The following is a 24,919-nucleotide window of genomic DNA, read 5'->3' as shown; positions in this document are numbered from 1 at the left end:
GCAGCTTTGGACTGTAGAGCATTCAGTTTTAATCTAGGAGCCACGAATAAATGGCCTCATTAGAGGTCACTGTCACTATTAAGGACAAATGGCTAGACTGGAGACAGCTAGGATGTGCTCTCACTTGAATAGATGATCCACAGGATCTTGCCCTAGAACTGGATTAAAGCTTTTCTAGAAAGGTCCTTTAAGCAAGTCAAAGTAATAGAAGATTCATCACCCTTGCTGGTAAACTTTAACAACGCTTAAATTGCCTTTGTAATTGGAAACTCCATCTTAGTCACAGATGGAGCTTCATTTCAGCACACCATCCATTGGAGCTTCTCTGTGAAATGTAATCCCTGTCCTCCGAAACTTCCTTTTCACATCTAGGAGCCTATGCTGGACAATAAATTCATCTTTCGTTCTTCTCCATGACAAAGTGAAAAGACTGAAATTTCTAAGCCTTCCATCTTAAGGCTTATGTTCAAGCCCTGCATTATTTTTATGGCCATTTTGTATATCCTTCTGTGACTGTTTGGAACTGAAAATCACAATTGGTGAACAGCAAGTTTACCAAGGAAAGATCCTTCTTGTTTTGGGTATCACTTCTATAGCAGAAGCAGGGCCACAAGTGCAAATGCAGACAACCAACCAGTGGCAGAAGCTGCAGCTGCCAGCAGGGCTGGTGAAGGCAGTGTCAGGACTCTAGAGATGGTGGATAGATGGGGTCTGTGGAAAGGATGTTTCTTCTGGTATTCTGTTACTTTTTATATGTTTAGGCACTGCTTTTATTTCTTTAATCACAGCCTAATGTCAAGAGCTTCTGAGATGAGACTCATCTCTCCATCCCAGCTGCTTTTAGTATCTTTAAAACTGCTTTTATTGATCTGAAGGCTCCTGGACACTGCTATTGCACTCATCCTTCAGCACTCCTTATCTGTTGTCTATAACCAAGTCTTAAAAAGTGTAATTGCTTTAGACCAGCCAATCCTTCTCTCCTTAATAAAGTCCTGCTGTTGACAACTTCATTCCTTACTCCATGTTCTCCTATAACCCAAACATATTTCATCCACAACAGCCTTTGCTTTTTTCTGTCCTCTGTGCAATCACAGCTCCTGTGCAAACCACCAGAACGTCTGTAAACCCACCTCAGTCCTCCAGCCCACCACCCGGGCACTCCCTGCCTGTGGCACCGACACCGGGTTCCGCCCGTGCTGCCGACCGGCCTCATTGCAGCCTCCACCCCGGACACCAGACGCGCTGGCTCCGCGCCCGGTTCGCACACAGCAGGTTTAGACCCACCTGCGCCCCACCAGCTGCTAACTTTAGGCCGGTTGTGCGCTCCCGGGTCAGGGAAAAGCCCGGTTATTCAGCCGCGCTTTCCCGCGCGCCGTGCTCTCCCGACTAACGACCGTTGGCGGCGCACGGCCCGCAGCTGGAGCGGCCTCTGTCCCCCGGTCTGGAGGGCAGCGCCTCCCTCCGCCAGCCGCCCGGCCCCACGCGCCACCGCCGCGGGCAGCCGTTACCGGCCGCGCCGCGCGAGCGCCCCCATCCACCCACCGCTCCGTGCGCGCGGCGGCCGCAGCCCCGCCCCGCCCCACCCTTCCGGCAGTGCGCGCGCAGCCCGCCCCGCTTCCGGAGAGCGGGTCCCGCTTGCAGCGTCATCCTGAGGGGCCGGTTTGAATGAGACCCTGAGGGAGGGAGGGAGGGACGCGCCGGAGCCGCCGCTGCTGCCGCCATCGCTCGCCTGCTCCCGCCTCCCTAACGCCGCTCCACCGCCGCCCTTTCGCTTCCCCACCAGCACCGCGCCCTGCTGGGACACGGCGCGCCGCCCGCCCCCTCCGCCATGCCGCTCTTCTCAGGTGAGCCGGCCCCGCCGCTCGCCCGCAGGGCGCGGTGTCGTTGCCTCAGCGACCAGCCCTCCTCCGCCGCCCCCCGCCCCCGGCCAGGCCCGAACCGCGGGCGGGCGGGGGGAGGCGGGCGGTGCTTCCCACGGGCAGCGGGAGGCTCCTCCGGCGGCCCCGCCGTCCGGTCGCTGGCGCCCGGCACGTGTCCGCTGAGCCCAGCCGAGGGCGGCACCGGGAGCGGCCCGGGACGCGCGGGCCGGCCGGGCCCGGTGCGGTGCGGGAGGCGGCCCGGCCGCCGGGGGAGGAAGCGCTGGCCTGGTCGGGCTGTGGGGAGCGGCGGGCGCTGCGCGCACCGTGCCGGCACCGCAGGTCCTGCGAGCCGGTGTCAGACGTGTGTCGCCTGCCATCGCGCCTCCGTATTGCCGCTCCTTGCTGTATTTTCCTTTTGTACCAAGGCGAGCTTTGCTTTCTGTCAAGCCAGCCGTAATCCTGCATCCACCTCTGCCCCTCTAAACCTGATATTTCCTAATTAAAGCCAGAGAAGTCAAGAGTTTTTAAAATCGCATCGTATCCCGCTCTACCTCCTTCCCATGAAGCGGAATTTTTAGTGAAGACTGCAGTAGCAAAACCTTCAGTGGCACTGACAGTTCAGTCATTGGCTTGTTTACGTCTCACAGGTCTAATCTCCTGGGCCTTTTTAGTACTCGAGGAAGAGACCGTGGAAGAACCTCAGTACACGTTTGTGTCCTTGTTCCTCCACTGTTTTAATTGTGGTTGGCAAACTGGGATCCTGATGTCAGTATAACAGCACTTTTCCTGAACTCTAGCACATCTGTCTAGCTTGTGTTTTCTGTTCAGTGAGGGAAATATGTCCTTCTTTTTTCATAGTTTCCGTTGTTTTCAAATTAACAATTTTCTATTTTGGAAACTTTTGGTGAAATTTCGCTTGCGGTCTCTGAAGAGAAATTCATGCTTTTCAGTTTCCTCCTAAGTGATGATCTGTCAAAAGCAGTGACATTACAGATTAATAGTTGTTAACTCTTCTGCATATTTATTGATGGATGTATGACTGTTCAGAATTGCAAAACTTAAAAGACTGCAGCTGACGCGTTCAGTGGCTGAGTGGGTTGTCTTCCCAGGAAACGGGAAAAGACTTGTGCTTGGTAGGTCTTAAATATGCAAAATAACGAATGTGTTTTTTAAAAAAATCAGAAGTCTGGGCAAATCAGAAGTTACTTTCTGCTAGAAATACTGAAAAGACAGTCATTTGAGTTGCTTTGTAGGCTAATTTAGACTAGGTTTTGGTTATTTTTCCTTATTACCCATGACAAGTGCTGCGTACATCTGAAACCTTACCCTTCCTTGAAAGTTTTTTAAAATCACGACTTTTAAGAGGTTTCTGTTGAAAAAAACCCTGGAGTTGCCGTAGTATATTTACTTAAAACTGAAGCACGGGTAGAAGGAAAGGATATGGCTTTCTTAAAGTGTGGTATTTCAGCCATTTACTGTGCACATAGGGTGCTACTGTGTGCTGTATTTTGCAGATTTTCAGCAAAACTACATCTTGCTAAAGTAGTATTGTGTGCCTGTGATAGTGATTGGAAGTGATCAAAGATACATAACCATTCTTTAGCAACCACACTGTTTACTCCAGGCATTTTTGTCTGCTCTTGGTTAGGGCTAGCTTTACGAAAGTGAATTTAACGTGCTTTTGTGTCATTCTACCTAACGTTCCTGCTGGTCATCCCGTTTCCAGTGTCAAGAGTTACACTTTGTGTGACCAAATTTCACTTCACTTCTTAATTCCAGTCTTGCACCTTTACTGGGGTCAGGGCTTCTGGAGCTGCACTCTGTGCTAGGCTGTTGTACGTATTCACACACAGGTGGGTTTTTTGTGTGAACGCTGTCAGCACTGAGGAGGAGAGCAGTGATGGTGTTGTAATCAGTGCTGTGAGCTTAACCTTACATTGCAAGGAAGCAGGAGGTGTGCTGTTCTGTGGGTCTTGTCTTGACGCACACTTATCTCCTCGTCTAAATCCATGTGGATGATACTGGTAGCCACAACGACGGCTGTCAGTCACTTTGCTGTTAAAGAACATGGTATTGCTTGCTGTTGAAGAAGGATGGAAGTGCCATGGAAAACTGAACTGGAATCATGTCTGAACTTCTTCAGAAATTTGTTTGCAATGAATGGTGCCAACAGGTTGGGAGAGTTGCTTTCGAGCTGCTTTGCCCAAAGGATTTCTGATGCTGTTATACACATTTATTGCTTGCAAAGTTTCTCAGTATATATGTTGCTTACAATTGTTTTGTAGGCTGTTTTAAAAACTTGTTGGAAATAGTATGTTCTGATGGCTCAGTCACCTTGTGGAAAACGTGTCCTTTAGCTTGATTATTGACAAGTTTTAGACTTACAAACTGAATGTTTTGAGATGGTATAAAGTCTGGAATGAGAAATACTGGGTTAATCATGATAATTACATTCTTTTGTATTAGGAAGTAACCTAGTTTCAAAACATTTTGTTTGCAGTTAATGTGAAATGGGGAAAAGAGAAATTCGATGGCGTGGAGCTTAACACTGATGAACCTCCAATGGTCTTCAAAGCCCAGTTGTTTGCACTGACTGGAGTTCAGCCGGCTAGACAGAAGGTTATGGTTAAAGGAGGAACTCTGAAGGTAGGAATCTGTGTTTTTATGTATTGTTTCTAACTCTATTACATGATAACGTACTGAGCAATGACGATATTTCCATGTGTTCCTTCAGAAGATCTTTCATTGTATGTATTGAACTCACTACACTTTTCAAAAATGATTCTGTATGATTCATTGCCTACTACTAGAAAATACTGGCAAGAGTTTATTCCTAAGTGATTGAGAGATACACTGCTGTTTTAAAACATTTCTTCACTCTTTTATGCCAAACACTACTCTGCTTGGTGTATTTTCTGTTCCTTTTTCATGTTCAGAATCTGAATGCAGCTTTTTGCTTTTTAGCTTGTTGAAGAAAATTTTCTCTGGCACTTTTTTGCTGGAGACTTAGCGGTGTAAAGCAATATAGGCAACTTCCCTACAAGAAGTTGTTTACATCTAAGCAGTGTTGAACAACAGATGAAGAACCTTATTGAAAAGACGACTGCTTTTTCATTTAGACAAGACTTGATGATGCATGAACAGTTAATATTGTGGAATCTTGGATGAAGCAATTGTATATTTAGAAATATGTTATTAATATTAATGAAAATATTCGCTTGTCTTTTGCTGCAAGATAACTAACTTGTCTTTTATTTCATTTCAAATACAGGATGATGACTGGGGGAACCTAAAAATAAAGAATGTAAGTTCTGAGGAATAACTACGTTTTACTAGTTTGATTTTTATTTTGGCATTTAAAGAAAGATTTAAGGTTCTTGCTGCTCCTGTTTGAATGGGTATCTCTTTCTTAAAAATAAGGCCTTGATGAAAAATAACTTTCTAGTCGCTGTACCTACGCATTCTTACAAAGTTCTTGCCATTGATTTGCAAAAAACCTTTTCTGGCATCAGTAGGGAAACGACACCATCTTCCTGAAGCACTTGGGAGCATTTGTTTTTTTCTTTCTTACAAGAAATATTCTGGGTCTGACCGGTGGTCCTCCTATGTTGTCTGTCGGTGACCATAGTAAAAAGTGATGTTATTGTGGGAGAGTGTGAACCTGGGCACTGTCTGTGCCATGTTGTGCTTGTATGTCCCCAGCATGGAAAATTGTTGCATTAAAAATGTTGAAGTTACAGCTCTGCCTACTTCCTTTTTTATCACCCTGCAGAAATTTGTTCTCCTCTATTAAACAGCTGCTGTTTAAAAACAAAGCCGTTAGTAATAGTCTATACCTTTGGCTAGTTCAAAAAGAAAACAAAAAGTGAATGTGTTTCTATTTCTTATGTACATAATGTTGTAACAGGGAATCTCAAATATTTTTGTTTTGTTTTTCATAATTTTCTTTTCTGTAGGTATCTTGTAATGTCTGTTTCGTTCAGGTTTTATTCCTGTTCTTCACTGAGCAGATTGAATTAGGTAGCATTACTCTTGTAATTACCCTTGTAATTTGTTTGCAAGTGTCTGTTAGCAGCCTGTAGCTGCAACTATTGTAGCAAAATCATTCAGCAAAAACCCCAGTACATAATATTGTTGTCCTTTTCTGCATACTTTTGTATTAACAGCTGCCTTTATTAATTTAAATAATGTTATATACAAGTTCTAGGGATTACGTTTATACTGTCAGAGCTGTTTCTTTCCATTCTGTTGTCCATCCTTTTCCTTAGCGTTGTATTTTTCCAGGCTCCAGCTAGCCATTTTCTCGCCCTTTGATAGATCTTATTGTGTAGATGCGCTCCTGTTGAATGCTGAAAAACTCCTTTTCCTTGTGCTAGTCCAGCAAACTTGGTAACTTTCCTGATTATCCCTAAACTGACAGGGTGATTTTGGTTATTTTTCACTTTTTGATTAATCTAATGTCCTCAGAACTTGCCAGACCAAAGGGTGGCACTTCTCTTTCCTGTGTGCTTTTCGGGTGGAAAAAACAACTCAAAACTCAAAGATGTGGTCCTTGCTATTACCCACATATGTCTGTTTCCCCAGATTCTAGGCTAAAGATGAGGGATGTTTTTTGTTGTTTTTTAGAGAATTCTGAATTTGAGAACTTGAGACTCTGTTGACTGAGAACCTCAAACATTGCAGCTTCTTTCAAATCAGAAGTTAGCTGCTCAGTTATCCTTGGTTCCAAGGTATTTTCTAAGACTTAAAGGGAAGAGGAATACTTACACTGAGGTGTTGAAGGTGCTTGATCCCTGGCAGTCCATGAGAAATGGAGTTTTTCAGAACTCTTCACATTGGGATATTTCATGAATGTTAAATTTAGCCCTGATTGGGATCTTGCCTGGTCAGCTGCTGTCAGGCTCACCAGGCTCAGTGGAAATGTCCAGCATGGATAATGCTGTGGAGTTCTTCTCAAAGAATGCTTTCTAGATAATGAGAAATTTAAAGTATACTCTTAAGAAACACCATGGCAATATGAGTTTTGTAAATTAAGACAAAGTGTGTGTTTATTTTTTGAGAAGTAGCTGAGAGGTGTCAAAGAGCTTAATGTTTTGATGTGCGGTGTTCATTTTTGTTATTTGTGTGTTTGTGTGGTTTTTTGGTTTGTTTTGATTTTTTTTTTTTTTAAAGTGGAAATAACTTCCCTTAAATATTTATTACTGTTTTTACTGTGTTTGAAGGGGATGACCTTATTAATGATGGGTTCTGCAGATGCACTTCCAGAAGAACCAATTGCTCGACCCGTCTTTGTAGAAGACATGACAGAGGAGCAGTTAGCTTCAGCTGTAAGCATATTTCAAACTTTGGGTTCTTCTAAACCTTTGAAAAATGGCAAGCTTTAAATAATTGCAGTTGCTTAAAAGTGGATTTTAAAACTGTAATGTCTCTTTAGCATTTGTAGCTTCTTAAGGAAATGTGAATTGACCTTGATGACCCAAGTGGTAGCAGTGATGGGAAGTCTGGAATTTAACTGAAAAGTCATATGACTAGTCCTGGTTTTTCTTTAGAGCAGGTGGCTTAGTAAATTTTCTAAAAACAGCATTGCTGATAGTTTTTAAAGACAAAGTTGTATTGCTCTTGCTGTATTAGTGCCTTTGCCTGAATAAGGGCTTCTAGAGGTACAAAACTCTTTCCTGCCTCCTTCATATCTGTGAAAGGAAACTAGGGCTGGTTTGGTGTGTGGTTCTTGCAGATCAGCAGAATGCAACTCACTCAGAGAAGCATCAATATGTTTCATTGAGGTAAAATAATATTTTGGTAGAGTTCAGTGAATTCAATGGAATTTAAGAAAGTTAGCAGTGGTTTGACAAGGTTCAACAAGTTTGGCAAGGTTCACCTTATTAATTACTGCATAGAGGAAACATGCGGAGCAAAATTGAGTTAGCCTCGAGTTAGAATGATTTACATGTAAACTGGAGGTGCAAAAGGGTAAGGAAAACCCTCCCATGGATTTATGAGGTTCAGAATGGAGCCCCTTGCTTTCTGAACTCCTCAGAGAGTAGTTGAGGTGCAGCTGGATCCAGACTTAGCCTCAGCCTTGATCAATGGTTTATTTCTAAGGGTAAACATACAAGGCCACGTGGATTGGTAATGTTTCGTAAGTATCAATTCAGCATGCAGTCACAGTTACCAAGGCAAAATCCAAGTTACTATACTGCGAGGTTATGTGCAGTATTGGTCACTTACCAAAGATCTGCTGTTGGTAAAAGGTCTCTCTGCCTCGAGGAGCTACCTTGAGAGGTGTCGCAGCTCAAAGGGAGATGACTGCCATGCAGCCAAGCTGCCTAGCAGGGCAAGCTCAGAGAAGGCTCACCTAGGCTGTCATATTTATGGATTAAAGCAGTTGGCTTGTAATCAAATTATATGGAATGGGAAAGGTATGGATGAGACACTTTGTACCCGCAACGTTCTTAGTTCCTTGATAAATGAGTCTGGGAGAAGCCAACACTGTTCAGACATTATTGCATGATGGGTGTTCCAAGCTTATGGGCATTGGTGCTCGCAGTACCACTCTGTGCTTTGTGGGTGAGCTGGAGGAGGTCTTGGTGGAAGGCCACACCTGGAGTATTGTGTTCAGTTCTGGGCCCCTCAGTTCAGGAAAGACATTGAAGTGCTGGAGCGGGTCCAGAGAAGAGCAACACGACTGGTGAAGGGACTTGAACATAAGACCGATGAGGAGAGGCTGAGGGAGCTGGGGTTGTTTAGTCTAGAGAAGAGGAGGCTTAGAGGTGACCTCATCACTCTCTATAACTACCTGAAGGGAAGTTATAGCCAGGTGGGGATTGGTCTCTTCTCCCAGGCAATTAGCAATAGGACAAGGGGGCACGGGCTTAAACTCTACCAGGGGAAATTTAGGCTGGATATTAGAAAGAAATTCTTTACAGAGAGAGTGGTCAGGCATTGGAATGGCCTGCCCAGGGAGGTAGTGGACTCGCCGTCCCTAGAGGTTTTTAAACTGAGATTGGACATGGCACTTAGTGCCATGATCTAGTAAACGGACTAGAGTTGGACCAAGGGTTGGACTCGATGATCTCTGAGGTCTTTTCCAACCCAGTCGATTCTGTGATTCTGTGATTGGCCTGGCTGTGGCTCAGGCCTTGGCCTCCTTTGGAGCCTGCACCAAAGCACTGCAAAGGGGTCAAGTGCAGCTATCACAGGGATGTGTTTGGGTGCTTGTTTGTTCTTGTCTATGGGTAAACTTTCCTTTCTGAAAAAGGAAAATACATTTGACATTTGTGGAACAGATTTTGTGTTTTTCTTTGTGGGAGAAAAGTCTGGGAGAGCATAATGAATCTCATTTTTTAATGAAGTAAGTTCTGTTTGAGTTGTTTCCTTTTTTTCTAATTTAAAAGGCTTAATTTTCTCATCAGTCATTTGCACTAGGAATTCTTCTTCATACTTAAAACAGTCAACTCCACATGTAGAACCGGGATTCTTTTATGCATGTCTGTATGAAAATAGATCCATAGTTTGTACTTCTGTATTTAATGCTTTCCGTGACACCAGCGAGTGAAGGATATTTTTGTATTTTTGAGACTAACCCTATACAAAGCCTTTGAGATAAGTGAGAAGCAAACAAGGAGAAGATTCAGTGTCAGATAACATTTTGTTAAAGTTGGTTGCATTGCATTTCTCTCATTCAAATTTTGTTAGACATCAAAATTAAATTGTCTGTAGTGCATGTATTCATTAAAATAGAATACACAGCTAAATGAATTCTTTTCCTAAAGTAATTAAGTGGTATTGGTATGCAGTACTACTTCAGTTTCATTAAATTACGTGCTTTTCCCTGACAACTACTCAAATATGCAGGATTAAAAGAGAAAAATGTTTCTACATTATGATTTATAGTTGTTTCTGAAACTGGTTAGTTTAATTGTTAGTTGGCATTTGAATTTTTCAAAACTTTAGAATTCACAAGTTGTCAGAAAGGATCCAATTAATGATCTGTTGCCAATTTCTGGAGGGGAGTTTAAATAATGCTTTTCTTTCTAACTATGAACTTCATCACACTCAGAGTTTTACTGAAAACTGATTTTAATTAAAGCATCAGTGTTTTGTACGTGAATTCATGTGGAAATTTCATGGAAATAGAGTTTTAAGGTCAAAACTTGAAGGAGATTATAATTGAACTTTCTGAATGACTGCGTGCTTGAAGAATATGCTCATTAAATTAAACATGCACAGAAAAAACTCCAAAGCGTTCCTGAATGTGCTCTAAAAGCACAGAACGGTGAAATGATTAAGGTAATCAGAAAACGGATCTGGAAAACTTCGTAAAGATTGTCTGAATATTCCAGGTTTTACACATCTGATCATTCCTTTTCTTAGAAGTTGATATCAAATTATAACATTTATACAAAAATGGTTGCACATCTCTCTCAGACCATCAAGCGCCCTTGCAATTTTTTTGGTAGATGGAATTACCATGTGGATTGACGAACCTTGGCAACACTTGCTACATGAATGCTACGGTTCAGTGTATCCGCTCAGTGCCAGAAGTGAAAGAGGCCCTTAAAAGGTAGGATTCAGTACAAAAATACCATAACTAAAATGTTTTCGTTAGCTTATGAAATAGATATTTTGTGGTATGGTCATCTTAATACTGGTATGGATTATCATAACAATCTCTTATTCTTTAAATCTATTCATTATTAAGATAATGATCAATTAAAGTTTATCCTATGGCTGTGTTAGTTTGTACTTTTTAAAGAACTGAAGACTATGTATTTGTTGGAACTGGCTTTTAGTGGAGAGAATGTTTTGCCTAACTAAAAATAGTTCCTATCAAGGCTTGTTTAAAATGCTTAAACGAGCTACTGAACTCCTAATCCGGTTTGCTGGTGTTGTTTTGTATGATCGTGTTCTGTATTAAAGAATTGTATGGGCATTTTGTTACTTTTTGCAATGGCTTTATTGGATAGTGTGTTTTCAGCTATGAAATACTGGCGTTATTGACATTTGGTACTTGGAGGTACAGCAGGAAGCTCAGAGATAGAACCATGGGTGTTACTGTGGTGACAAACTGGAAAAAGCTGCAACTACATAGATCTGTAGGAAACAGAACACATGCCCTTATGGAATTTGTTTGATATTTGGTTGGTTGGTTGTGTGTTATTCTGGACTGAAATGTGAAATGGCCATTTTTTTGGTGAGGAATCTACGAGAAACTTGAAAATTATGAAGATTGTAAGAAAAAAGAATACATGGCAATGTGAGCCTGAATTTGCCCTCCAGATGAATTATAGTGTGAAATCCATCAGTATTTTAAAGCTGTGAGAATGAGGTAGAGGATTGCCATCTTAGGGTTAACTGAATTCCTTTAGAATACATTGCTTTCTCAAGACCTTGGTACCCAACTGGATAATCTAGATTGCTCTAAATGCTGGTTATTTCAGTACTTACAATTTTTTCTTCATTCTGTTAGCAGGTGAACCTTAATTATTTAGCACTGAGAACTATCTGTGAGTTACAGAAACTCTGTTTTAAAGCTTTTTCTTGCTTTTTGGTGTTGTCATTTTTAGGAAAGTCTGTTTATTTTCATGTAAATGACTGAGTTACTGCACTGAATCAGATTATTTGACAAATTTAACATGCCAAATGTCAAAATGTAGCTTATGAAAGTGGCAGACTGCAATACAAGATGTGACCTTATTGTCTGTGGGAAGCAAAAGGCATGTAGATGAGGTTCTTGGGGACATGGCTTAGTGGTGGACTTGGCAGTGTTAAGTTAATTTTTTGACTAGATGATCTTAAAAGTCTTTTCCAACCAAAACAATTCTGTGGTTCTACAAGTCAGATTCACAGGCAGCTTCTTTGTTTTCCCCTTGAGATGGAGCCTTTATTTGATCTTCCCTGCTTGATGACAGCACGGAAGAATATACGGCAGTGGGAGAGAGGTGAAAGGACTTCACGTGGGAAGCTTACTATTCCAACTTAATTTCTCACCAGCTTTTCTGTTGACCTCTGCAAGGATATTCCCTGTTTTGTAGCTTGACAGGAGTATAGTTTCCTGCTCATCATCCAACAATGGACAGAATTTTTAAAGTTCAGTCTGGCATTAAAGAATTGCATGAGACCCTCCTTTTGTTTGGAGGCTTATGTAGTTTGAAGAGGCCATCTGTTCCATGTGCAGGTGGTAAATTAAGAAATCATTCAGGGTGATAAGTTCTAGTAATACAGGGGAACACCTATGCTTTTTCAGTGTAGGACACAGCTCCCCAAGAAAAATGACTTGCCCCTCATTTTCTGCTTGTGCTGTGGAGGGAGGAAGCAGGCATGCCCTCCATCTCTGTGCATTTTGTCTGCCAACTATCCTTGAAGATGTTTTTCCATGCATCTGAAGAAGCTGCGGCAAATCTTCCAGAAATGGGGTAGCTTCTATGCAGACATTTTTCATCAGTGTCTTTGAGGCAAGTGGATTAGGGAAGCAGCAGTGATGTATCCAGACTTCTCAGTCTGCATTTATTTATTGCATCAAGGATGCCAGTTTTCCCTCGCTTCCATGCAGTGCTTTGCAGAATAACAGAGAATTTGAGATGAGTGTAAATCTTACCTTCAGTCGCTTTCGTTTTGGTGATTGATTTCTTTGATACTTTTAAATACATCTATCTGCCTGCTTTAAGATTTGAAAACCTGATTTCTTGGTTGTTTTTAATTGCATACAAATTATTTTTCTACTCTTTTAGGTATGGTGGTGCCTTAAGAGCTTCAGGAGAAATGGCCTCTGCTCAATACATCACTGCAGGTTGGTGTTTAGAGTAGAACACAGTGTTTTAGGCTAGTCTGTGATTTCCTGGTAGCTGCAGATGAAAATTGCAGTTGGAGCTCTGCCTGTTTCTCATCAGTGCACGTGCCTTAGGACTTTAAGATCGCTGGCACTGGAGGATTCAGTTTGCTCTGTCGTTAATGTCTTTAAAGGTTATTCTCAGTGTGGCTGCACAGGATGCATTTCTGCATGTTATCTAGCTGTACACTAGGAAAAATTTATTCAAGTGTGATCCAGACTTCGATAGAAATCATTCGTATCTCTGACCGTTCTGCACATAGGCACAAAGTAATTGGAACTTCCTAAAGCAGGCTCCATCCATCTGTTAATTCAATCATTTTGTGTAGAAATAGTTTAGTAAACAGTTCTGTGTTTCACTTAATGGTAGGCTAACACCATGCTCCTAGAATATGTATTTCATTGATAATGCTCAGCCAATAAATCACATTAAAAATTATTGTTAAGGTGGTAGCTGATGCTTTATCAGTGATCTTAGCTTTTACCCTAAAGATGCAGATTTCATAACTGAAATAGAAAGTAGTGTCTTCAAAAGGGAAGTTACTCTTTGTTGTTGTTGTGATCTGGGTGCTCACAATGTGGGAGCTCACGGTGGCCCCGTATCTCCAAGTTCTAACTAGAATTCTAGTTAGACCCCTTACACTTGAACAAGGGTACTACTTGTCCGCTTTTTCTTTTTTTACTCTATTTCATTGCCCCACTAAGATGCTGGGCCAGGACACTGGGATTTCTACCAGTCCATTTAAGGAAAAACAAAACAATATAAGGAAGGAAAGGTCCAGTTTGTGGGTATGCCTGCTGATCGAATTTTGGGGTGGTAAGTTCAATGGTTACTCTATACAACCATGCCTGCCCCTCCCCTTTTCACTGCCTTTACTTCGTGTCCCTTGTTTTCTTTTTAAGGTGACAGCTCTGCTTTTTAGGAATCTGAATAGTTTTAAGATCTGAGTAATTCTTAGTAAATTCTTGGATGCTGAGCTGGTCAAGAACCCCTGCATGACACTTATGGCATTTTTTTAAATGGCTGTGTCATATCAGTTGTCCCTCCAAGCGAGGTCTTAAAAGGAGGAAGCAACTGATCTCGGTTCCTTGTAATCTTGCCTATATTCACTTATTCAAGAGTGTCATTCATTAGTCTCTCCACTTGTAAATCAGTGAATATGCAGACTGTTGCCTACCTCACAGGGTTTTTGTGAGGATTAACAGGTGTCTCTGAAGTGATTTGTAGATTAAAAACACTGTAACCTGGGTAGATAAGACGTGTAGCCACGTGTCTGGAGCAAAAAAGAAAGCCATGTGTATTGTCATGCAATCAGTAGCATTAATTGAATTGCATATAGTTAATGACTTGTCTGCACGTATGCATACACATACTTGTTTTCCTGGATGTTAAATTAAGCATGAATATTTTCTAGATATTTCAGTTGCGAAAAATGGAAACTTTTCCCAGTAGCTGGTGAAACTTAAGCTGCTCTAGAGAATAGATTGTGAATGCCTTCTAGTTTCTCTAGGTGGTGTAGCCTTCTTGTGAAAACATTTTCCTCAGATGTTTTTCAAATGAAGTCTTAACTACTCAACTTTTTTTCTTTTGTTCTGTTAGCAGCCAGGAAAGACAAGGCACTATGTGCCAAACCCTGCTCAGAATTGTCATGTTTACACTTATAAAGTCATGTTCACAAATGACCTCTTAGGTGCACCTGTTATGCCACCTGGAAAATTTGGCCCTGCTTTGGAAAGATCAGATTGGACACTGTTAAATGATCAGTCTTTAAATGTTGCTGTTGTTTTACTATTATTTTTAAAGTTCCTGCCATGTTTGAATTGTTTTTCCACTTCTCAAAGCATTCACTTGCTTTTTCTTCAAGCTCTTAGAGACTTGTTTGATTCCATGGATAAAACTTCCTCCAGTATCCCACCTATCATTCTCCTGCAGTTTTTACATATGGCCTTCCCACAGTTTGCAGAAAAGGGCGACCAAGGCCAGTACCTTCAACAGGTAATGACTGATTACTAGCTTATTGTTTGAAAATTCTGTAGTATGTTGGAAGTTGAGATCAAGAATATTTTAAAACGTTCCTTCTCCAGCAAAAATAGTTAATCCCAGTAAAGTGTTTGCTTTTGCATTGTGTAGAAAAGTTGAATGTCGTATTGAGTGCTAGTTCTGAAAATGTATGGTGGAATAGGGAGAAATTCTTAGTTAAGTAATCCTTACTTTGGTTTTATAGTGTAAAGATTGATGGGTTTAATATTACTAAATAGTAACACCACTAGTTAGATTTAATGTTCTGTTCCCTTCCTAGGATGCCAATGAGTGTTGGGTGCAGATGATGAGGGTACTACAGCAGAAGCTGGAAGGCATAGAAGGTGATACAGTTATGGAGGTAATTGTAATCTTCCTGTAACCAGAGTTAGGATTTATAATATTGTACTTGTGATTCACTTACTTTTTTGCTAAGCATTATCTGTTTTGTGAGTTCTTTAACATGTGTCCATAGTCCAGTAAGCGAAGTTGCTTTCTGAGGTGTCTGATCAGTGTAATGGTAACTTTGTCATGTCAGCTAGGCTGTGCAGTTTACTGTAGAAATACTTTCTCTCTGGGCTTTGTAAAGCTTGAGTTGGACCAGGGTGGTGGTGACTGTGGGTATGCAGTGGTTGGCCCTGATAACCTGTGAATTTAGCATTTAAGAATTATTTTTTTCTTAAAAAAAACCCCCAACAAACCACCCCCATAAAAAGAACAAAAAACAAACCATCACCCTTGTGCTACAGCATTCTGGGCTCCATGAATGCTATTTCCACCAGACAGCTAACTTAATCAACCTGATAATAAATTACTTAAAGTTTTTCCCAGGATTTTACCAGACTGTAAACTGTTTTCTGGGGAGTCTTGGCAGTGGCAAAAATCTGATATACTCCTCTAAAATTTAAGACACATTTAATCTGGGGAGCAAGGAGATGTAACTTTTTGGTGGAAATCTTGCTTGCTGATATGCTTTGAGGTGGCTTTAACAACATGCTATAAATGCGTATGTCTTGAAACTTTTATACGGTATAAGGAGATGGACTGACTATGAGAAAATGCACCTATAGAAAGGTGAAAGGATAGGTTTCAAAGAGTTTAAATAAATGGGGTAATCTTGTCTGTAAAGAAGATTGTCTTTACATGCTATTCAAAGTTACATCATAAGAAAATTTGTTTTACAGACAGACTCCGGAGCTACAGCAGGAGCTTCTAAAAAGAAGAGTTTAATTGATCAGTTCTTCAGCATTGAATTTGAAACAGCGTATCCTAAAGACTAAGGCAAGACATAAAGAATGACAGTGATTTCACACTTTAGCAGTTGAGTGCAGGGAGAATGAACAGCATCATCCAGAATAGTATAGAAAATAAAGGTGTGTGTTGGGGAAGAGAGGGAATGATGTATTGCAGGAGGACACAGAAGTTAAAGTTAAGATTGGATATACTTTGAGAGGGTGATACGGGGAAGGAGAATGGTAATGGAAACTTACAGAAAAAAAAAAATAGAATTTGAATACCAGACTTCCTCCCCAGGGAAGATTGCCTGTTATCTGCTTCAAGGATGCTGAGACATTTTTCCAAATGAAGGATTTATCCTTTTATCCTAGATAGCCTTTTTTTGACTTGTAAGGAAGTGTTGCTGAGTTGCCAAGTATGCTTGGCATACTAAACATGGACAAAAGGTAGCTCGATTGATTTCTTATGAGATAGATGCACACTGTTAGATGAGGTAAACTAATGTAACCTGCAACTTTCTAGTAGCTTTTTTAGAGCAAGAACAGAAAGTGTATGATGATATCGGGCAATACATCTCATGCCAAGTGTTAGTTTTTTTTCCCACTTCTCCACCCCGAAATCCTGGCTGTCATTAAACTCACCACCATTGGAAAGAATTATATTGTGCATTTTGCTCTTCTGAAATAAGGAAACATCCCCTTAGCTGAGGTGCTGTATCTCATAGCTTGGTAGTAAGGAAGAGTAAAGGCCATTTTTAAGGTCAGTGTCATGTATCTCTCTCCCTGTATTGTGATGTTATCACTGAAATAGTTGGGAGGAGCAGAGTGAGTAGCTCAGAGGAATGATGTGTAGGCCAATGGCACGAGGAAGAGACTTGGTAGAAGAGGCTTGTTGCAAACCTTCCAAGTGTGCTTATGGCAGCATTTGTAGAGTAGGTGCATTCAGAGAGGTCAGAAATGTATCTAGTTAGGAGGAAGTGAACAAGAGAAAAGGATTGGGGTAGGAGTGTGAAAAACAAGAGGTTGGACAGAAAGATTAGAAAAATGTTTAGAAAATAATGAAGAAACGGATTCCATTTCAGTGAAGAGGACACATACAAGGCAGGGAAAGGAGGCCATGTGTGTTGAAAGAAATGGGAAGTCTGGCCAGCAGCAGAAATAGAAGAACTTTATTAATTAGAAGTAACAATGGAGCATAATGTTGTAGGAAGGCTTCAAAGCTTGATATTGGCAGCCAGTTAGTATGATCTGTGTCCTGGGGGTTGGGTGGTGGTGGGGAGAAGAAAGAACAAAGCAGGCCTTACAAGCTCAAATGGTGATTGAAAAGTTATTGTCCTTTTTTTGGTACACTGTCTGCTTCAGCCACCACTTGCTGTTAGATATGAAAGAACAGATTGGTTAGAAGGAAGGGCTGTTTCAAATCTCCCTTTTCATACTGCAAGAAATAAAAGTACTATTGGTGCACAAGCATGTGATTACCTTAAATTACCATGCTGTTCAGCAGGTAGTTTTCACTAGGGCAGTAGTTCAGATCTTGGTGGGTGCATGATGGTTTTCCTTAATTTTGTGAAGCATGAAATGTACAGAAGCTGAAGAAGAGGAAGTAACTAAAGGAAAGGAGAATCTGCTTCAGCTTAGCTGCTTTATCAATCAAGAAGTGAAATATCTGTTTACAGGACTAAAATTGGTAAGCCAGTTCTTTTTAATTTAATTGAATTTCTAAATGACCTGTGTTGTTAATCTATGGCCTGGAGTTGACATCTGCTGTCCAGTCTTCGCAAAGTTCTGAGATTTTTTTTGTGTATGTGTTCAATGGGAAGATGGCAGTGAAAATGAATTGCATGTTAATGTACAGCAGACTTCAACAGGGCCTTTTCTTGACCCATGGCAGGTAACCAAGTACAAGCCAGTTTGCTCCTTGCAGTTAGAAACTGTTCAGGTGGCTTCACTTCAGACTGAGCACTGTCATGATTTAAGCATGCTGTAAATTATTCCCAAAACATCCAAAAGTCAATTTAAAAATAGGGTGGCATTTTGGTTGCTAATCAAAAAACCCATGATGGATCAATTAAACTTAACTTTGCAAATGTTGAAGGGGGTGTTATTTTCCATGACACTACCTCATCTTTAAACTGTTTATTTAAGTAGGACTTTTTAAAGTAGCCTGTGCTTTTTATATATACATATTTCTAAGTTTTCAGGGTTTTTTGGAGAATCTGAAGAAGGAGAAGAGCTACTACAAAATCTTTGTAGTAACTGCTCTTGCAGAGTATAAGAGCGGGGATGGAAGCAGCGGTCTGCTTTGTACAGGACTGGACCACGTTGTATGGTTCTCAGATAATCTTTGTATCTGCCTTCTTTTTTTGGTCAGAATTTAGTAGGAAAAGTAAGATAAAACAGTTAATGTTCACAAATTAAAAATATTATGAAAAAAGAACCTTCACTTTCAGGCCAAGAAAGGCCTTCTGGAATTCTTAGGCTGGATTGCCTGTAGCAAGAGTCACAACACTGACAACCAGGCCAGTCTTTCCCTGAGTTCAGGAAGGCCCCTGGCAGCAGAGTGTCCCCACCTGTCTCCCTGTGTGCAGCTCTGTCTGCTTCTGGCTGAGAACTGAGAAACGTACAAATGTGCCTGTCGCAAGAAACTTCAGATTTTCTTTAGTTGTGTTCCAAGCGTGAAATGACACATTCATAACCAGATCCAGATGCTTAAGCTGCAAGTTCTACTCCTGTGGAATAAAATTTTCTGCAGAGGGGAACTCAGTTGTCAGGGCTCAAGACGGAGGCCGGAGCTGAACAAATGAATGGGCACGGTCCTTCTGCCAAGGAATTTCAAAATTCCGTGTGTTGTAATGGCAGAGAGCAACAGAAGGGACTGGCAAAACAAGGTTTAGTTTATGGTTTGTTGATTCATGCTGTGCTTTTCTTTAGGCTGTGTTTTATGATGAATGTATGTGTTACTACTTTTTTTTAACAGCGTCTTCAAGAGGAAATCACCAAACTCTCCCCAACGCTGCAGAGAAATGCACTCTATATCAAATCTGTGAGTAGTACTTTGTTGCTCTCTTTATGATTCTTTTAACTGTTGTCAATTTTCTGTCCCGAAACACGAAGTTATTGCTGGAACAGCATGTGATTTATGTTTATAAAGCATCTGCATATCCACTACCAATAAATTTAAGACCAGTTGAAAATGATTTCTTTGAGTACGCTATTATACGGAGCTTCAAAATTGGAGGCCTTGTTATACTCTTATGTGTTTGTGTACAAATAGGTTCCCAGAATAGCCAGTAATTTAGGATGAGCAGTGTTTAAGGTATCTGTGAATATCTGAAGTAACAGCTTTTTCTAATTCTTGTTATAGTCTAAAATTAGTCGCTTGCCGGCATACCTGACTATTCAGATGGTCAGATTTTTTTACAAAGAAAAAGAATCTGTGAATGCCAAAGTTCTTAAGGTGAGTAATTTTTCTGCATATTGAAGTTTAATTCCTCTTCAAGCTTTTCATTGAGTTTTTATTATAGGCACACAACTAGTATTTGAAGGCTACTTACTAAATTGTTTGCTTTTAAATTGCAGTTTCTTTGCTTTAAGCACAAAGTACCTTTGTTCCCAGTTGTGATGGGGTGCAGCAAACTGTGCTACCAAAATAGTCGGGGGGGGAAGGAAGGGACAGAAGTGAAGTTGCTCCAGTAATGTTGGGATTTTTTTCGCTCTCTTTTCACTAGTGGTTCAGAGGAGAATGGAAGCATGGCCCTCTCCTTAGCTAAACAGTGTTCTGTCAGTGTTCTGAAGTTGAGGAGAAATGTTTACGCTACCAAACGCTTCCTGTATTAGCTATTCTAATTGTCTGGCTTCCTGATCGACAAACGCAAGAACCAGCTGCAGACAGCTCCATGGTCCAGCTTCGGTTTCTGTGGCTGATAGAGCTCCTGGGCTGCCCAGGAGGCATCACGATAGATGATCCCTGTTACAAGACAAGCGAGGGAATAAAGATTGAAGGCACATGTGAACTATTTTAGAAGACTATTTGGATTACACATATTGACATTTTGCTAGTGTACAGTCATTTTACATGATCTTTTTCTTAAGGTCTGCATAGGTATTTCTGTAGTAGAAAAGTATGACAGTTAATAATAGCCTAAATATTTATGCTGACTGTATTAATTTATGATGGTTTGTTTATACGGAATCAGACATTCTTCTGTGACAGTATTGTAGCCCTTTGGATAAGTAGTGGCAGCAACGTTTCAGTAGATCACGTCGTCACAAATGTCATGAGAGTTGCATTTAATGTGACTTAGTGTTGTCTTCCCCTGGGAGAACAGTTTAATGGGGAGTACCAATTTCTGTTAATAATCTTTATGGTTTTTCCTTCCTAGGATGTTAAATTTCCTCTTATGTTGGATGTGTATGAGCTGTGTACGCCAGACCTTCAGGAAAAAATGGTTTCTTATCGGTCAAAATTCAAAGATCTAGAAGACAAAAAAGTAAATCAGCAGCCAAAGAACGTAAGTCTTCTGGCAATTTCATTGCTGGTTTGATTAAATAAGTTAAACGTTTATCTGAAATTTGGGTACCAGCAAGGACTAGACAAAACTTGACTTCCTTAAATATACTTTTTTCTTACTTAGTATTCCAAGTCCTTGATATTGAGCTTTAGATCTTTTTGTGTGTATGTATTTTCCTGAAAATACAGTATCTGCTTCGGTGTGACTGCTTAATGAGAAATGTTCAATGCTGTAGACAAACGTGTTGCTTACATTTTTCTTTCAAAATGTATTAAAAAGTATGCAGAAAGGTTTTCTGTGACTTTCTTTCTCCTCGCTAAACCTGTAGTGGTTCAGCCATTTTTTATGCTAGTCTTCCTGGCCTTATTATTGGCAGTTTCATGTAAACATTTCAATAAGGCTTGCATCTCTTTTTCAAAAGTTGGGTGCAAGGAAAAGGTGCCATTTTAAAACAGAGCATATTGGCTCTTGGAGTCTGTCTTTGGTGTTTTCTTGTTGCCACTTCTGCTGAAAGTCCCTGGCAAGGAATAAAGTCTTCAATTGCAGAATTGTTTTCTTGCTCTAAACCTGTAAATCTTGATGGGTAAACAGTCTAAGCAATATGTGCTAGAACGGTTATATATTAGTTTTTAAAAAGTAGTCTTGTTTAGATCAGGCTTTTGGATGTCCAGCTAGAAATACAGTAATGGAATTTGTTTCAAGTTGAACAAAAAATGTTTAAGCTTAGAGATGCCTTTAAATGAACGGAGAATTAGTATTTGATAGGATTGTGCTAAAGCTCTTTCAGACCATTCCACATTAATTCCGCGTATTCTGTTCTTTAGTCTAGTAAAAGTGATGGTGCACAGAAAGAAGTTAAATATGAACCATTTTCTTTCCCTGATGGTGAGTACAGCAAAATAAATCTATTTTAAAATAACTTTGTTTACTCATGTTGGAGTCAACCTGATGGTAGGAATATTTTGAGAACCCTGGTTATTTTTAATGCCTTTAAAGATGAAGTTTCAGAAACTGACAGACATTTAAGAAACTGAAAGATTACACAAGTCAAAATGCTGCCAAAGACATAATTGTCATCCCTTGAGTTAATACATAGAAGACGTGCACAGCAGAAGACAGTTGCATGTAATGTGCAGGTGTCCTGTGCGCTTCCTTGTCAGTGGGTGGTAGGAAGCTGAAACTGAAACAAAAACTTAAACTGGACTTTCAAAACTGCAGTTGTGGTGCTGGTGTTGCCTAAATTGTGGGGGGCCTGGACCTTGAATGTGCTAAGCATTCACCCTCATGTTGAAGACACTGTGCAGTTATTACTTTGGAGGTCTTTTTAACTGAATTGTTACCATTTGGTGCTTCCTGAGGTTTCTGTGTGATACACAACACAAGAAATTTTGGGGGGCGTTGAGCAGCTCATGAGCACAGGGGAAAGAGGATGTTCTAGAGTGCTGAGAAGCACAGTTAAGATGTGCTGGGGACTGCAACACCCTTCTCGCTACACTTGGAATCAGCCAGCTTTTTCCATTGAAAAATGAACAGTGTAATTGAACTAATTGCAGAGCTGCCGTGCTCGAGTGGTCTCAGCAGTGTCACTGCAGCTCCTGCTCAGCACACCTGTCCTTGCAGTTTCACAGCTCACCCTGAATTCAGACAGCAGTCTGTGCTTGAAGGAAGCATTGGCCAAACCTGTCCCAAAGGTTTACTGACCACACACCATCATTTGAATGCTTTAAGTTTTACTGCCTTTGTGTTACACCCAGGATACATTATTTATGTCATGCAAATGGACGTGAAAAGTCTCCATTTCCTGAGGGATTACCCTGGCTGAAAGCTGCTGCTTTTACTTCACAATGATTTAGAACCGTGCTCTAACTGAGGTTTTACACAGCTGCAGCAGTGCATGTTTGGTTCATCCTGTTAAAAAAAACCACCTGTTCATGTAAGACTCACATAACTTTCTCTTCCCTCTTCTTCCTTCAGATATTGGTTCTAATAATTGCGGCTATTATGACCTGCAGGCAGTGCTAACACATCAAGGCAGATCAAGTTCCTCTGGGCATTATGTGTCTTGGGTTAAAAGGAAACAAGGTAAAAAAACCTAAACAAATTCCAGCACTGCCTCTCACCGTTTCTTTCATTTAAGGGGTGTTATGCATACTTAATTTTACGTACTTAAATTACAAATTATCCTCTTGTTTTTTCTTGCAGATGAATGGATTAAATTTGATGATGACAAAGTCAGCATTGTTACACCTGAAGACATTCTGAGGTTATCTGGGGGTGGAGACTGGCATATAGCTTATGTTCTACTCTACGGGCCTCGCCGAATTGAAGTAATTGAAGATGAAGCCGAACAATAGTCTTCAGTTTTAGCCATTCTGCCTAGGTGTGAAATAAATGTTGATTACTGATCACTTCTTTAACCCCAGAGCTTTAGCAAATGGATGATAAATAATTTGTTCAAACCTTTTCATGTGAAGAGGGATATTGTTTCAAAACTGATCCATGTCCAATTAGTCACTACAGGACTGGACTACCCACTGTGGTGGTGACAATATTTTAAAAAGCTTTAAAGTCTTGCAGAAGATAAATTTTTTTAAAATGAGCCTCTTCCCAACCTTCCCCATCCCCAATGTCATCAAGTATTTATTACACACCTATTCTCACATTTGTTACTCTTGCATGGTTTATACCACAGTTCAGTAGCTGTCCATCCTTTGCCTTACCTGGCAGTTTTGTTGGGAAGGCAGAAGGGAAACTGTTGCCTTGTTGCGTAACTCAGTGCTGCTGCCCATAGCCAACAACCCTGGCTACGATCAAGTATTTGTCCAGCCTGACCTGCTGTCTGTTCTGTTGCTGGCATCTCATGACTTCAAAATAAATTGTGATCAACAATGTGTCTCCATTAAAAAAAAGTTCATGTCTCAGTAGCGTAGTTAGTATGTGTTTGTTTCCACTTCTTGGGCCGCCACTGCTGAATGTCTTGAAGCAGTCACATAATAAAGCCACTTTTTTTTTTTTTTTAAGCTGTAGGGCTTTATCTCCTGTCTTGTTACTCTTTGTGCAGTAAGTAGGTCTAGTGTGGTGGCTGCAAAACTGGGCTTCACTCACCCTCTGGCTTCTGTTCATTCCCCACAGGAATGCAGCAGCTGCAGTAACACTGTTTCGGTGTCAGTCACAGCCAGAAAAGCCCTAGGCCATCCACAGAGCTCAGCCTCTGTGTAGAGGATTTGAGTCTTGAAGTGTCCCTGTCCCTCCTGGGAGAGCTGTACTGATATTGTCCATACTGATAGGAAATACCTTCAGTTGTGTCTTCATTAACGGTGACCATGTGGTGAATTTAACTGTGCTCTGACAGTCAGAAGGGAGCCCTCTGTGAGCCCCACTGGGGACTCTGGTGTCAGCTACGACCTTCCCAGGTGGTTTCTGTGCCACACAGCTCCCCCAGGGAGCAGCCAGAGGACTAAGGCTGTATTTTAATAAAAGCTGGATGATGCTTAAAGGCAAGTTCCACTTATGAAGGAAGCCCCAGTGCAGTACTGGGTCTGTTGCCCTGTACCTCATAGAAGGAGTACAGGCTCCTGGTTTTAAAGGCTTTTTATAGGTTAAGGAGGAAAAAAAGAGACATTACCTGTGCCTGGCTGCTGTTTTGTGGAACTGTCACCTCAGGTATGGCCTTATGATCAGTGTTTCTTCTCTGCTGGTAGCTGAAAAGAGCCTTCTGCTCTGAACGATATTATGACTCTACACTTAGGAAATTATCTTTTATTACTGGTCACAGCCTGAGAGTTATTAAAACAAAAAAAAAAATTAACTTGTTTTTCCTTCCCAGAAAGCGGTGTGCCCCATTTTTCTGTTGCTTTAGCTTTTTACTCATTTTGATGTGTGCATTTATCACATCTGTGTCTTACTGAGACAAGATACACTTATTAAGAGCTGGTTCACTGAAAACCTCAGAGAAGCAGCAGTTCCCCATTTCCAGTGGAGCTGTTCCAGGTCTGTCACACCCTTAGTTATGCCATAGGGCTGGGGGCTTGGATCAGGGGTAGGGATCAGGATCCCTCCCCAGGTGAGTCTAATTTCAGGCCTGTTTGAGGGCCAGAGCAGTGCTGTCCCATTTTGATGAAGTCATACTTGGCAGATGACGCAGGAGAAATCTGCACTCCTTCATACACTGCTGTGACCAGGTCAGAAAGGAGCAAAGCTAAACCAGGGCAACAGCCTTGAACACAAGCACTGAGATGGTGGGTGATACCTAAAGCACCAAGAACGCACCTCTCTGGAGATGGCTTCCTTCAGTCTCCTTCCCTTGGCCATCCCAGCTTTCCCAGCATCCAGCTGTCAATAACCAACCAGGTAGGCCATGTTCATTTTACTTCAGCTGCGGAACGGGGTTGTGCTTTCCCCGTGTTCCAGACAGAAACTGCAAACGCTAATCTCATGCTGTGAGTGCTCAAACTCCTCCCCAGGAT

The 24,919-nt window shown here is 41.2% G+C and overlaps 1 protein-coding gene across 1 annotated transcript; it reads left to right on the top strand.

Annotated features, from left to right (window-relative positions):
* The first annotated feature begins 1,589 nt into the window (after positions 1–1,589).
* Positions 1,590–23,374, top strand: USP14 (ubiquitin specific peptidase 14). The gene is made up of 16 exons (XM_065053284.1): positions 1,590–1,844; positions 4,360–4,505; positions 5,131–5,163; positions 7,082–7,186; positions 10,319–10,422; positions 12,590–12,648; positions 14,553–14,683; positions 14,988–15,068; positions 15,892–15,971; positions 17,515–17,629; positions 18,920–18,985; positions 19,307–19,399; positions 20,325–20,453; positions 21,278–21,338; positions 22,428–22,535; positions 22,656–23,374. Exons 1-16 carry the CDS (start codon positions 1,829–1,831, stop codon positions 22,805–22,807), a joined length of 1,479 nt encoding a protein of 492 aa, XP_064909356.1. The 5' UTR covers positions 1,590–1,828; the 3' UTR covers positions 22,808–23,374.
* The last annotated feature ends 1,545 nt before the right edge of the window (positions 23,375–24,919 follow it).

The sequence above is a fragment of the Columba livia genome, chromosome 2 (assembly GCF_036013475.1).
Source record: "Columba livia isolate bColLiv1 breed racing homer chromosome 2, bColLiv1.pat.W.v2, whole genome shotgun sequence".
In the NCBI taxonomy this organism is placed as follows: Eukaryota; Metazoa; Chordata; class Aves; order Columbiformes; family Columbidae; genus Columba; species Columba livia.
The sequence above is the reverse complement of the archived record's forward strand: the minus strand, read 5'-3'. Positions and strand labels throughout refer to the sequence as shown.

Bases quoted from the DNA above. Each gene is read 5' to 3' on its own strand.
- USP14 (XM_065053284.1), top strand. The intron at 15,069-15,891 runs GTAATTGTAATC...TTTGTTTTACAG, and splicing joins AAGGTGATACAGTTATGGAG to ACAGACTCCGGAGCTACAGC. The intron at 22,536-22,655 runs GTAAAAAAACCT...TTTTTCTTGCAG, and splicing joins TTGGGTTAAAAGGAAACAAG to ATGAATGGATTAAATTTGAT.